The sequence below is a fragment of the Podarcis filfolensis genome (assembly GCF_964270895.1).
Source record: "Podarcis filfolensis genome assembly, chromosome: 11".
Lineage (NCBI taxonomy): Eukaryota > Metazoa > Chordata > Lepidosauria > Squamata > Lacertidae > Podarcis > Podarcis filfolensis.
Window position 1 is genome coordinate 15,614,802 of NC_139613.1, and position 14,746 is coordinate 15,629,547.

General features: G+C 42.0%; 1 protein-coding gene across 8 annotated transcripts in view; it reads right to left on the reverse strand.

The window, feature by feature from the left end:
• Positions 1-14,746, reverse strand: part of PDZD2 (PDZ domain containing 2) — a 240,176-nt gene that overhangs the window by 41,800 nt on the left and 183,630 nt on the right. For all 8 annotated transcript variants that reach the window (XM_083575459.1, XM_083575460.1, XM_083575458.1 and 5 more), the window contains 5 exons: positions 8,734-8,854; positions 7,769-7,914; positions 7,211-7,330; positions 6,489-6,603; positions 5,785-5,858 (listed from right to left, as the gene is read on the reverse strand). In XM_083575459.1, the coding sequence (XP_083431585.1) occupies positions 5,785-5,858; positions 6,489-6,603; positions 7,211-7,330; positions 7,769-7,914; positions 8,734-8,854 (576 nt within the window). The remainder of the gene's footprint in view (positions 1-5,784; positions 5,859-6,488; positions 6,604-7,210; positions 7,331-7,768; positions 7,915-8,733; positions 8,855-14,746) is intronic.

A 14,746-nucleotide genomic window follows, 5' to 3' on the forward strand; every position in this document is an offset into this window, starting at 1 on the left:
TTCTTCTCCCTGGTCTCGAATTCTGCCGGTCATCTCGGCTAATTGCATATAGTCCATCAGTTGCATCTGCCATTCTTCCACAGTGGGTAGCTCCTGAGTTTTCCAATTCTTGGCAATTAATATTCTTGCTGCTGTTGTTGCGTACAAAAAGAATGTTCTGTCCTCTTTTAACACACTCTGGCCGACAATACCCAGGAGAAAGGCCTCTGATTTCTTAGTGAAGGTGTATTTAAACACCTTTTTTAATTCATTATATATCTTCTCCCAAAAGGCCTTCACTCTAGGGCAGGTCCACCAGAGGTGAAAAAATGTTCCTTCATTTTCCTTACATTTCCAACATTTGCTATCAGACGAATGGTATATTTTAGCCAGTTTAACAGGGGTCATGTACCATCTATACATCATTTTCATCACATTTTCCTTCAACGCATTACATGCAGTGAAGTTCAGCCCAGAGGTCCACAACCTTTCCCAATCTTCAAACATAATATTATACCCAATATCCTGCGCCCATTTTATCATTGTTGATTTTACCATTTCGTCATGTGTGTTCCATTTCAGCAGCAAGTTATACATTCTTGAAAGTACCTTAGTCTTAGGTTCTAACAGTTCAGTTTCTAACTTTGACTTTTCCACTTGGAATCCTAGCTTTTTGTCATTTTTAAACACTTCTTTAATCTGAGCATAGTGTAACCAGTCTCGCACTTTGTCTCTCATCTTTTCTAAACTCTGCAATTTCCAGTTGTCACCATCCTTTTCTATTATCTCCCAATATTTTGGCCAGTTGGCCTCCATATTGGCTCTTTTCCGAGCCTTAGCCTCCAGGGGTGACAGCCACCTCGGAGTTTTATTCTCCAGTAAGTCTTTATATTTTGTCCAGACATTAAAGACTGATTTTCTGACAATATGGTTCTTGAAGGCCTTATTTATCTTAGCTTTATCATACCATAAATATGCATGCCATCCAAACGCATTATTAAAACCTTCCAAATCCAAGACATCCGTATCTTCAAGAAGTAACCAATCTTTTAACCAGCAGAAAGCTGCAGCTTCATAATACAACTTTAAATCTGGCAGGGCAAAGCCCCCTCTTTCTTTCGCATCTGTTAATATTTTAAATTTGATTCTGGGCTTTTTGCCCTGCCAGACAAATTTAGAAATATCTTTCTGCCACTTCCGGAAGCACTCTGTCTTGTCTACAATCTGCAGTGTCTGAAACAAAAATAACATTTTTGGCAATACATTCATCTTGATGGCAGCTATTCGGCCTAACAAAGAAAGTTTTAGTCTTGACCAACTATCCAAGTCTCTCTTAATCTCTGACCAACATTTTTCATAATTATCTTTAAATAAACTCAGATTTTTTGCTGTTATGTTTACCCCTAGGTATTTAACTTTTTTAACCACATTTAGTTCTGTCTCTTTCTGAAGCTGTTCCAACTCAATATCTGTCACGTTTTTCCCCAAAACTTTAGTTTTTTGCTTATTTAACTTAAATCCTGCCACTCGACCAAAGTTTTGAATCAGTTGTAGTACTCTTTTCAAACTAGACTCCGGCTCCTGTAATGTCAGAACTAGGTCATCTGCAAAAGCTTTAAGTTTATATTGTTTCGCTCCGACCTGGATCCCTTCCACCAACCGGTCCCCCCTAATCATATTCAGGAGCACTTCCAGAACCGAAATAAACAGTAATGGGGAAATCGGGCAGCCTTGTCGTGTACCTTTTTCAATTTTAAACTCTTCTGTAACCACATTGTTAACTATCAGTTTAGCCTTTTGTTCTGAATATATTGCCTCAATCCCGTTCTCAAACCCCCGTCCCACTCCCATTTCTTTTAAATTCCCCTTCATAAATTTCCAAGAAATGTTGTCAAAGGCTTTCTCCGCGTCTATAAAAATTAAAACTGCTTTAGTGTTTATGTTTGTTTGTAAAAGTTCCAATATGTCTATGATGTTCCTTGTGTTAGTAAACATATGTCTGCCCGGGAGAAAGCCTGCCTGGTCTTTATGGATTATCTCACTTAAAACTTTCTTAAATCTTCGTGCCAAAACATCTGCAAATATTTTGTAATCCACATTTAAAAGGGAGATGGGACGGTAATTCTTGAGTTGTGTCTTTTCAGTTTCTGACTTTGGAATCAATGTGATAAATGCTTCTTTCCACGATTCAGGCGCCTTCTTCCCCTCCATTATTTCATTACTGACCTCCAACAAAGGTTGTATCAAATAATCCTTCAATGTCTTGTAGTAGTTAGAGGTCAGTCCATCTGGCCCTGGTGATTTGCCCTGTTTCAGACTCAGGATGGCCTGTTCAATCTCTTGTCGTGTTATTTTGCCATTTAAAATTGTTCTATTTTCTTCTGACAGCTTTGCTAATCCATTTCTCTCCAAAAATTGTGTAATCTCTATTTCATCTTGTGGCCCTTGAGTATATAACTTTTTAAAATACCTCTGGAAGCACTTTCTAATCTCTCCCGGGTTCTGAATGTTCCTTCCTTCAACCTCTAAGTTTGTTACTGTGTTTAATCTTTGTCTCCTTTTCAACTGCCAAGCTAGCAGTTTCCCACATTTATTTGCCGATTCAAAAGTTTTTTGTTTCATTGTTTTAATCTTCCATTCTATTTCCTGATTTATCAGCTTGGAATATTGCGCCTGATAAAGTTTAATTTCTCTCAGAATCGGTTGGGACTTCGGGTTAGATCTTAACTTCTTCTCCAACTCTTTGATATTTTCCAGAATTTTATCTTTCTTTTCATTTTGCAGTCTTTTCTTTAAGGAATTCTGTTGAATCAAGAACCCTCTCATCACAGCTTTACTTGCATCCCAGATAGTTCTTTTTTCCACCGTAGTGTTCAAATTAATCTCAAAATAGTCCTTTAAGGTTTTTTGGGCCTTCTTTACAATTCTTTGATCTCTAAACAGGCCATCATTCATCTTCCATCTAAAGGAGCCGATTGGGATCAATGTCATATCCATTCTCAAGGCGTTATGGTCGGAGCATGTTTTGGGGCAGATTTCCACCTTCCTCACCTTAGGTGCCAGACTTCTAGTTATCCATATTTGGTCGATTCGTGTCCAAGTCAGTTGAGCTTCAGAAAAGAATGTTCCTTCTCTTCCCAGGGGGTTTCTAACTCTCCAGATGTCAACCCAGTCCATATTGTCAGTCATTTCAAAAAAGGTCTTAGGTAGTCTTCCCTCTTTAGTAATGTTCTGGTTCTGTGACTTATCCATATTTGTTGATACGACCCCGTTCATGTCCCCCATCATGATGACGTTGTTGTAATCCAGATAATCCAGCATGATCTCGTGCAACTTCTTATAAAAATCCGATTTTCCTTCATTTGGAGCATAAATTCCTAATATCAAAATTTTTTCTCCTTGATACTGTACTTCTATTGCGAGGATTCTTCCACTTTCATCTTTAAAGAGAAATTTTGGTGAAAGGCTCTCTTTTGCATAGATCACTACACCTCTCTTTTTAACTGTATCCGATGATATAAATTCTTGACCAAGCCTTTTGTTTATTAACACCTTTCTATGGAGCCTAATCACATGTGTTTCTTGTAAGCATATAATGTCCAATTGTTCCTTTTTTAGAATATGAAAAATTTTAGACCTTTTTTCGGGACTGTTACAGCCATTTATGTTCCAACTCAAAAGCTGCAGAGACATCCTGGATAGATCTGGTTATTCTTTCTGGGGTGGTACCTTGTTCTCCGGTCCTTGAGGATCCGAGGGGGCGGGCTCCCCTGGAAGTTCTGGCGCTGGCAATCCAAGTCCTTTGTGGAGGTCTTCTCCGTGTGCTCCCAAAAACTTGTCTCTATCTTCCACTGTTTTGATTTTGATCTTTCTCCCTCTGTAGGTAAAGGATAATCCTTGTGGAAACTCCCACCTGAAGATAATTGCGTTGCTTCTCAACAGTCTTGCCAATTCCGTGTAGTTAGATCTAAGGTCCAGCAACTGCTTAGGAATGTCCTTGTAGATTTCAATTCTCTTGCCCAAAATGTCTAGTGACTTTTCGTAGTGCAGGCCCAAAATCTTGTCCCTTTCCTCCTTTGATCTCAGTGTTATCAAACAATCTCTGGGCTTCTCTGTCCTTCTGACTCTGCCAAGCCTGAAAGCAGATACAATTTTAAAGTCTTTTTCCTCTAACTTCCAAAACTTGGCAAATTCCTTAGTTAGAAATTCAATAAAATTATCTTCTTCCACCTCTGGTATTGACCGTATCCTCAAGTTGGTCTCCCTGTTTCGCAGTTCTGTCATCAAAAAGTGAATCTGATGTTCTCCAACTTGTTTGCTGAGTGGTCTTACTTCTTTCTCAAGTTCTTCCAATCTTTGACTAGTATCTTCAGCCAGTTTACGATTTTCACCTACAGCCTCCTTTAATTCTCCAATAGACTGGGCATTCTGTGCAACTTGTCCAGTCAGCTTATTCAAGCTTTCTGTGTTCTGTTCAATTTTAGCTGTATGCAAATCAGCCTTCTTGTCCAGAGCCTCCAGTTTCTCCAAAATTTTCTCCAAGACAGAGCTACTTGTCCCTGAAGCCATATCTCCCAGGTGCAGCTCCTCTGTCTCACCCTCCCCTGCCTGTATTAGGGAGGCCGCCTCTATGTCTGGAGGCAAAGTGGAAGGCAAGGCCGGCACAGAAGATCTACGCTGTGAGGCTGCAGATAAAGTTAGAGTTGTTTGTTTAGTCCTTCCTCTTCTCCTTGCGCCACTCATTCCAAAGTTATCTGTAATCCAAGGTCAATCCAAGTTGTTCCCATGAGAAAGCAGAGTCCCAGATGCAATAGTCAAACAGAGGCCGGGAAAGGGAAAGTAAAACAAAGTCACTGCTGTAAGTCCAAAATCCTCTAGAGGGAGCTTAATACGTCTTCAGGGAGAAGATCAAATCCAAGTTAAACTTATAAATTTAAATCCATGTCTATCGCCTCCACAATGTATTATTTTCAGCAGAGTAAAACTTAAAGCAAAACAGTGTTTCTTACAGTGCCTTGACTGCAACAGTTTCAAAGTATCCAGTTCCAACTCAGAATGTTTCAAAATCTGAATTCAATGTATCCAAAGTTGCAAACTGGTGCTCATCCAGGCAGCTCCAGCACCAGAGATTCTTATTTATTTTATAATCCACTGGTGCCACAGAAGAAGGATATCAGTGCACCCCGAATATAACCAGCAAAAGTCAATAGCTCAAAGTCTTTCACTCAGAAAACTGCTTTAACAGGGTGCCAGCATTTAGTTAACGCATAACTTTTTGTCTCCACTCCTCCTGCTCTTTGCTTAAAGTTCAGTATAGCGGGAGATGGGCTTCCTGCTTATCCTCACTCCGTTTTCAGCCAGATTTCAACTTTTTTTAAAAAAGTTTTAAAAGTTTCATAAAGTTCTCAAAAAGTTTCAGAAAGTTGACAAAAGTTTCAGAAAGTTTTCAATGTCCAAATTTACTCACGGGTTGTAGTTTCCAAAGTTCAGAAAAGTTGCAGGAAGAAAGGACAGCGCTGACCGGCAACAGCAATGCGGCTTCACTTCGCTGTTTGCGCAACGACCCACAGCGCCGCTACCCCCTCCGCGATCCGGAGCCCCTTACGGGGTCCCTTCAACGTTTTGGGGGCTGCTTCTGGCGCCCGCCGGGTCCCGAGACCACAGGCTTCTGCCACCTGTGGTTTTCCTGAATGGGTCTCCGCTTCGCCGTAGCGGACGACCCGTTTACAGCGGAGCTCCCTTCTCCTTACTCGGAGAAGGCAGCCATTACCGGTCGCGCCGCCTCCGGAAGTCCAGTTATGTTACCTTAAACGTTTGAATGGCTTCCTGGTGAGTCAGTCCTTGCAAGGACTCTCCATTAACTTCAAGGAGTTCATCTCCTGGAAAGGCAAAACAGGCGTTAATATGCAGACAGAAGACGAAGTGCTTATCCTGAGAAATATGAGCAGGCTCCCTGGTGTGTTTCTGGTTTATTTTCATAGAGTTGGAAGGGGTCCCCAGAGTCATCTAGTCCAACCCTCTGCAATGCAGGAATCCTCAGGAATCCATCACTGAGGGGGGTGCCATTCAGCGCGCCGTCCACCTGGGACTCCCAAGCCTACCTCAAAGCCAGCGGCCTTCCCCCCTTCCCCTTTCATTTTGACAGCTTGGGGGAGGCTTGGGAGTCGTGGGTGGGCGGCGGGCCATTGCCCCCTGCTCCCGGGCTGCTTCCTGGGGGGGGGGGAGCCTCCCCTGAGCTGTCAAAAGGAAGAGGGAAGGGAGGAAGGCTGCTGGCAAAGCAGCACCTCCCCGCCGCCCAGGAAGCAGCCTGCCATGAGTGGCTTCCTCTGCCGCCATGGGCATCTCACTCCCTGGGACGCTCACCCTACCATCATGGCCTCAACCCTGGGTTGACAGCATGTGCGCCACTCCAGGTGCCAGAGCAACCTGGAGCAACTATTGCCTCTGCCTGCAGTGTATGGCTTCATAAGCTGAACTGGCATAAATCTCTTCTCTTGCGCTACAAATACCTTCTTTCAGTCGGCCGTCAGCGGCTGCAGCCCCATTGGGGAAAATGGTCTTCACAAAGATGCCCATGCGTCCCCGGGCAGAATCCTGCCCTCCCACAATGCTGAATCCAAGACCCTGCAGAGTATGGGGAGGAAGAAGGTGGAGAGGAGAGGAGTGGAAAACTGAAATGTTAATTCATTTTAACCTTACAAGAATAAGCAGAAACAAGATTATCAGCTAGGTTGAGCATCCACTATGAAAATTGGAATGGTGTAAAATAGGAGATGTGAGATTTACCACTTTTTTTCAAAAAAAGGAAAGCATTTTTACTGATATTTTCAAGGTGCATATAATACGGAGCACATACAACAAACAATGAATAAACAACAACCCAAACAAACCTGGAGCAACAAAATACCAACTCAATTGTCAGAAACTATGTTTAAGTCCAAGCAGTTTAAATGTGCTGGTTATTAGTACCAATATGTGGGCGTAAATCATTCCAGTGCAATCCATGAGTTTGTGGCGGCACCATTAAAGGCACTTGACTTTAAAATAGCACCAGCATTTTCGAATTTGCGCAACTGGTATTCCCAGAAGCTACATTTAAGGGCATATGTAAAGGTAAATTAGAGTTAAGATGGGAATATAATTTGTAACCTATAAACTGTAACTTGGAATTCTATTAGTACGCCTAAGTTTGACAGACACTAGAGACGTTCCCATTTGCAAATAATCTTACCTTGCCCTGCCCCTTCATCAGCACAATGTTGGAAATAATAGATGGCTGGGTGAGTCGCCACGGGTATTCAACCTGCGCAGCACTTAAAGAGCGAGTAGATTTCTTAACAATATGGTATTCCTGGATAAATGAAACAACCACAATATTTAGAAATAAGCCAAAACTGTTGCGTCGCATTTGTTGTTCCCCAAAGAGGCTTTCTTTCTTTCTTTCTTTCTTTCTTTCTTTTAGTGTTTGCGGTTCCACGTCCCAAACATTTGGCAATTCTATGTCTAGTCTTTACTTTGAATTCAATGATTTAAAATTTGTGAGCGTCTTCAGAAATATTTTTCTGGTGAGGTGAAGTACCTGAGAGCCCTTGCAGGGAGGTATCAACCCAATGCATGTCTCCAATACTCTCCCCCTTCTCACCTCACCTGGATGCGTACCTGAAGACAGACAGGTGTCCCTGTGTTTAGGACATTTTTTCTTTAACCTGCAACAATGAACCATGCTAAAATTGGGACTAACAGGGGGATTCCTTGGTCATTTAAAGACAGTAAACTGTGCAAACCTCACCTGTCTGGTTCCTGTGTCCAAATGCTGTGGGAGAGAATGTTTTCTCCCTCCCCGGGAATATTTCATGGCTATTTCATAATTCACATCTCCATTTTCCACTGTCAACTCGTCATCTTCGCCTACGGATTCTAAACGTGTTGCCGCCCCTGAGGGAAAACCCAGAGATGCCGTTTATTACACACATTTCAAAGCATCTTTTAACATCTGTCAGTTGTGATGGGATCAGGTACACTGCTTTTAACATTTTGCATGCACATTCGGAAGTGATTGATGGGTAAATTTCCTAAGTCATATAAACAAATGATGATAAATTTTATCTTCATCTCTAGATATTTATAGAGACACACACATCCATGTGGGTAGCAATAATTTATCCCAGTAGTCAGAGATGCAAACCACCATTCTCAAAACACTTTCAGAGCAGAGTCTGAACACTTTAAGGGTTTAAAGGGTTGCAGTCAAAATTAGTATCAAATAACAAAGTATGCTGTGTATACAGCTTATAAGATTTAGGACTAATCTCACATTATGAGTTTCAGTTTGGCAAAAGCAGTTTATTCTTAAAGTCAGCAGTATCTCTCCAGGGTCTTAGGCAGAGTTTTTGCTCATCACCTATTTATTACCTGGTTATTCTTTTATCTGAAGGTGATGAGGACTGAACCTGGGACATTCTGCATGCAACACATGTGCTCTGTCCCTGAGCCATGCTCCCTCCCCCAATGGGAATTATAGTTGGTGGACGGGGCCAGAGCATTACCTTCTGGGTTAGCTCAGTTGGTTAGAGCGTGGTGCTGATAACGCCAAGGTCACCGGTTTGAACCCCGTATGGGTGCATATTCCTGCATTGCAGGGACTTGGCCAAATGATCCATTGGGTCCCTTTCAGCTCTCTGATTCTATGAGAGCCTTTCTTAACGACATACTCTAAAATCTTTTATTCACCCACTCAAATGACATCAACTGTACCTTGGGATCTGCTCCTGTACTTCAATATCCCACTTCCCAGAGTTGGACTCTGACAGTTTTCTTTGGATCCCTCTGCACCAGTAGGATCTGCAGGGTTATCTGGATCTGTCAGATCTGGCTCCTGAAAACAGAAGGAAAAAGAATCCAGTTAAGTTCTTGGGACAGGTCATCATTTCCACAGTCAGGTTAGCCATTATCCTACTGAAGCTAAAAAAAAATAGGCAAAGTCGAATCTATTGCTGTGACAAAGGTATACAGAGGCTTCTAACCATCCACTTGTTTTTGTCCTGGCAAGGGGCTTCTGCAGTTTAGAACGCAGGAACACACTGCAAGGTGACGGAAACAGCCGTGTTCCTTCCCAAATTATAGATACTGGGAGCTTCAGAATGAGGAGTAACATAATCTCTGTACTTCAGTTGTACTTCGAGTCAAGGTGAGGTATGAAGCAACGATTGAAATTATTGGTATGTGAAGCTGTGACTGCACTTCTGTAGCTTGGTCTCTGTGTGTGATTATAATGTGTGTGAAAGAGTAAAAAAAAAAACAAAAACAAACAGCAGTGCACTTAGTCCTCATCCACAGCCTCAATTCATGTTTTAGACCAGGCCTGTCCAACCTGATCAGCAACTCTGGTCTCTCCCCCTAAGAAAAGCTGAACAACTTCGACTCACCCTCCCCACAAAAAGCTCAACAACTCTGGTCAATCCAATGGGTAGTTCACTGTGAGTTTATTTATAGTTGGAGTATATCGCAGTCTCTTATAAATTGGACACCCCTGTTTTAGACCCTATGTGGCGATGCCCCGATAATTCTTACATCTTTGGCTCATTCACAGGTTCTTTTCTACAGGCAGGATAACTGCTATACCTTAAAGAGAGCTATGTACCCACGGTGGGGAACCTTTGGTTCTCCAGATGTTGCTGAACTACCACTCTCATTACCCCTGGAAATTGTAGTTCAACAACACCTGGAAAGCCAAAGATTCCCCACTCCTGCTGTGTGCTATAGGCACTTCGTCCCTTTGCTGCCTTCCTCTGGACCCATTCCAGTTTATCCATTTCCTTCTTAAAATGTGCTCTCGCTCCTCTGTAACTGTTAGAAAGCAGCAACTGTCTAGGGGTGCTGCTAAACTCCCAGAGCAGCCAAAGGAAATTCTGCCTGATGATGGCTTCATATATTCATTCCTCCTGCGTGGGAAATGGATTAATTACTTTGTACTACATTAAGGGCGGCATAAGTGATCTTCCTACACTGTGAAAATTGAATTGTGATGATGTCACACGATCATGTTATGGGCCTGTGGCAGGAATAAACTATGTACACTATGCTCCACAAATTGCAATGTATCTGCTGTTTCCTACATTGTTTCTTGTTTTTGTTTTTTGTAATTAAGTTAGATCTTTATGCTATCCTTCAGTTAAACATTTCCAGTTTGATTCTAATTTGATCTCAGTTGGTGTGAAGGTCCTTACAAGAAGGGAATACTTCTGTTTAGATTATTATGGCATGGGGATCTACAAAATGATACAGCGGAACCACAAAAGCCTCAGATACAGGCAGTGCTGGATTTATGTATAAGCTAAACAAGCTATAGCTTAGGGCCCAACTCTCTTGGGGCCACCCAAAAAAATTTAAAGAAAAAAAACTGGGCGTACATTTCCAAAATAAGATAAAAACAAAAACAAAACCTACATGCAGCAACAGTGTTTTGTGTTGTGTGGGCTCCTATGATGTAAGTAATGGGCCCCGCCTGCTAGCCTGCTCCCTAAAATATCACTGGTTTGCTCCTTTCTATATATAGGGTGCCTACATTCTGCATGGACTGGTTGCATGGCAACATGCGCAAATGGCTTTAGATACCTATTAGGTCCATAAATTACCATATAGCATATATTCAATACAAAAATACAGTGACAATTTGTTGTTGACGAAGGACAGCTGAACATATAAAGGGCCCCATTACCTTCAGTAGCGTAGGGCCTCATCAAAATTAAATCTGGCCCTGGATACAGGCTAAATTGCATGTTAGAAGGTTCTGGTGATGGGTTTTTTAAAAAAACACCTTGAAGGGCCATGGCTTAGTGGTAGGGCATCTGCTTTGTATGCAGGTCAGTCCCATTTTCAGTCTCTGGCATCCCCAGGTAGAGCCCTGGAGAGCTGTTGTCAGTCACTATAGACAGTATTGAGTTTGATGGACCAATGGCCTGACTTAGCATAAGTTGGCTTCCTAGGTTTAACCACTGTGGTGGGAAGGGAGCAAACTGACAAGGGGCAATGTCACTGGAGAAGAGGTTGTTTAACAATTTCCCGCACTATTTTCCTGGTTGAAATCTCTTCCTTCCGTGTGAGCTGCTGATACACTTTCAGGGCACAAAAAAAGGGGGGGGTGATCAAAATGTGTAAATACACAATAAGCACAGTTTCAAATTACAGTATTAAGAAAATTACAAATACATAAATACGCAACACAGTGGAACCCTGGTTCTCAAACAGCTTAGTTGACGAACAAATCAGAACCTGAACGCCAAAAACCCAGAAGTAAGTGTTCTGGTTTTTGAATGTTTTTCGGAACCCGAACGTCAGATGTGGTTGTTGGCTATTGCTTCCAGGGTGCCTGCACCAATCGGAACCCGCACCTTGGTTTTCAAACATTTTGGAAGCTGAACGGACTTCCGGAACGGATTGTGTTCAAGAACCAAGGTACCACTGGATCCATATCTGCAAGAACCCTCTGTAGCTAAGATAAGAGAAAATCACTAGGCAGCACAATACAAACTCGCAACCAACATAAAAGCACACAACCACTACAACCATCTACCACCTCATACAATATATCTGCCAGCCAACAACAACAGAATCATACCACACATAACACACCCCAACTCATGGCAAATAACCAATCAACACTGGTGGAAGACACAAACAAACAGCAGCATCACCCTTGTGTTGGCTCTGGAGGTGGCCATGAACTCAGTCATTGGGGGGGAAACACCTAGCAGCTCCATGTTTGTCCTCTACTTCAGCATTGCAGATGTAGCTGGTCCCAGTCATCTGCCTCTGGAGTGGAACAGTAGTCTGGATTGCAAAATGGGCTGCTTCCTACTGGCTGATCACTTTCAGCAAAGAGCTGCAAGGCTCCCACTAGAGACATGGAATTGCCATGCTTCATTCATTCATTGTTTACAGAGCATCCACATGCTACCATCGTCCAATCATCGTCCAGTTGAATTTTCTGGGTGCTGTTCCATCTCTTCTCAGATAACAAAAACTCAACGTTTTCCAAAAGAAAATAATAGCAGCGCAATCTCCACAGATGCAGATGCCTTTAGCATTTCTCTTCCAAAAAAATTCAAAGGGTCGACAGCGAACCTATCACAGCTCAGGACACCTTCAGTATAATATTATAACATTTTAATCTTTTAATTATCACTAAAATACTTTTTCTGATTATATATTTTTTGAAAGAAAGATTAAAAAACAAATTCTTTTTCAGTCACTGCTGTTAATCCTGTTGCTAAAATGGCAGTGAACAAAAATGTGTTGTTTTTTTAAACACACCTCAGCACTATTGTAGCATAGTGTCATAGCACCACAGTAAATTACTATTATAACTCTGTGGTGTTTTAGTGCTACACATTTCTTTTGCTATATATAAATATTTTAGTGTTCATTTAAAATATTGATTTTTTAAAAAGTAAATAAATGAGGGTCATAAATGGCACCCATCTCAAGGCTTATAGTACATGTGTGCAGAATTTCAAGTGCCCCCGCCTACAAGCTCTATGTCATGCCCATGGGTGTGAGTGGAATAAAGCAGGGTGCACAGTTATCTATTTTAGTTATTAAATTTGTATCCCACACGTCCTCCCAAAGGAGTCCAGGGTGGGAAGCCCACAAGTGATAAAACATCTAAAAACAATTGCAGTATAGATCCAGTCTAGGAAACATCTCTCTATAAAAGGTTGGTTGGAAGAGGAAGGAAAGTGACGGATTGGGTACATAAGGGGTTAGATAATCTGTCAGGTATCCTGTCCCCAAACTACATAAGGCTTTATACACCAAAACCAGCACATTGAACTTAGTCCGGTAGATGCTAAATACTCTGAATTACGTTCTGAAGTATGATGCTTTTTTATTTTAAAGCATTCTAGGCCCACTTAATTTCCCAATGGAACTCAAACTGGCTTAACCAATCAGATCGTCACAGAATAAACACCAATAGCCACCCCCACCCCCCAAATTAAACCCAATCAGAACAGGCATGTAAGAAGCAAAACAAAACTCGCATATTCCAAAGCACTAGTCATAAACTCTCGACAACAAAAAGATCATTCAGTCCAAAGGCCCTTTTCAAAAAGCCAGGTCTTCATCAACCGCCTGAAGAAATATGATGATAGCTCATTGGGACACACAGGGCAGAAGATTGGGAGACCACCAGTAGGCGGAGCCAGAACCAACAGCAGGTAGAGTTATAACTAATTCTAGTTTTATTCGCCATCTTCCTCCCTGTTGAGTTCTACAAGGATGTCCCTGAGATTAAGGAGGAGGAATCAGAGGCAGTGCCACCCACTGGATTGGAGGTCAGTAAGAAATCAGGAATTTGAGGAACGGCTGAAGGCAGAAGTTGATGAAGCAGTGCCTCATTTGACACAATGGACCAGTTCCAATGCATGACTACTTTTTCCTCTTCGTCTTCTACAAAAGACACACAAAGCATCTCATACAGGTATTTTACAATGTTCTAATTGACGTGCTGGATTATTTGCTTTGTTCCAGATCTCCATAAAATGAATTATTATCAGGCACAAAAGTAAGGTAATATACCTGTGATAAAACACTATGTGCTTGTGAAAAAAAGATCAGGGGCATGAAGTTTATTGTACACACTGAAGCTTTTCTACTTTCTAAAAGACCCAGATTTCTTCCTGCTTGGAAAATAAACAGAAACTCTACCCATTAAGCTTGTACAAATTTCTCATGGGCCCCAGTTTGTAATCCTTGGCTACAGAAAGGAGCTGTGGTGCCACAGTTCAATGAAAACGCAACTCTTGTCTTATTCTCCCAGCCACACATGAATGTAATCTTTTTACAGACTGCCCCTCTGCCAAAACAGTAACCATGCCATTCTGGGTTCCCTTGCTTTCCAGGAAGCGCCGCTTATTCCGCTCTGAATTCATATTGCTAATTGAAAACAGTGTTTCCCAAACTGCATTCCAGAAAATTCAAGCTGCCAAGGAAACCCCAATCAGGGGTTCCTGAAAGAAAAGTTCAGTAACTGTGGACAAACTATCTGAAAGGACAATTTTGCATCACTACTGACCATTCTCTTCAATATCTGACTGCAGACTGTTCTTGCGCACATGTAACACTATCAGTTGCTGCACTTCTGTTAGCAAAGCCATGGTTTGGCTTAGCACACCATCCAAACCGTGAGCCATGACCAATGTTTGTTCTTGGTCTACAAGGTCCACCATTTGAAGGACTGTCGGAAGACAGCCCTCTACTTTAAAGCATCCTTTATTTCAGGGATGGGGAACATGTGGTTCTCCAGGTGTTGTTGGACTACAACTCCCATCATTGCTGATCTCTGACCATGCTGGCTGGGGACGGTGGGAGTCTGGAGGGCCACAAGTTCCCTAACCCTGCTCTGTTTAAACAGGGATGTCCTGTTTAAGTCAGATTTAAACATAAGGATCCATAAGAAAAGAGAGCAGGGCTGCTGAATTTGCTTCTCAAAAGTTAGCACCCAGAGAGCCAATTGAGGAGACACACAGGTCACCTAGTCTTGTCTTCCCCATTATTGTGAGACATACTATACATCTATTTAAATTATAGCAATGGTTTCTAAATTTGCATCTATACATAGAAATTTGAATACGGAATTTTTATGCAAATCTTGTCCTCTTTTCTTGTGAGGCAAAGTGGCTGCCCTATCAAGGGAAGCCCTGCTGTAAGCAAAATGATCTCAGCAGGGTAAAAGAGTGAGGCCTTTAAAAGATCCAGTAATGTGTGA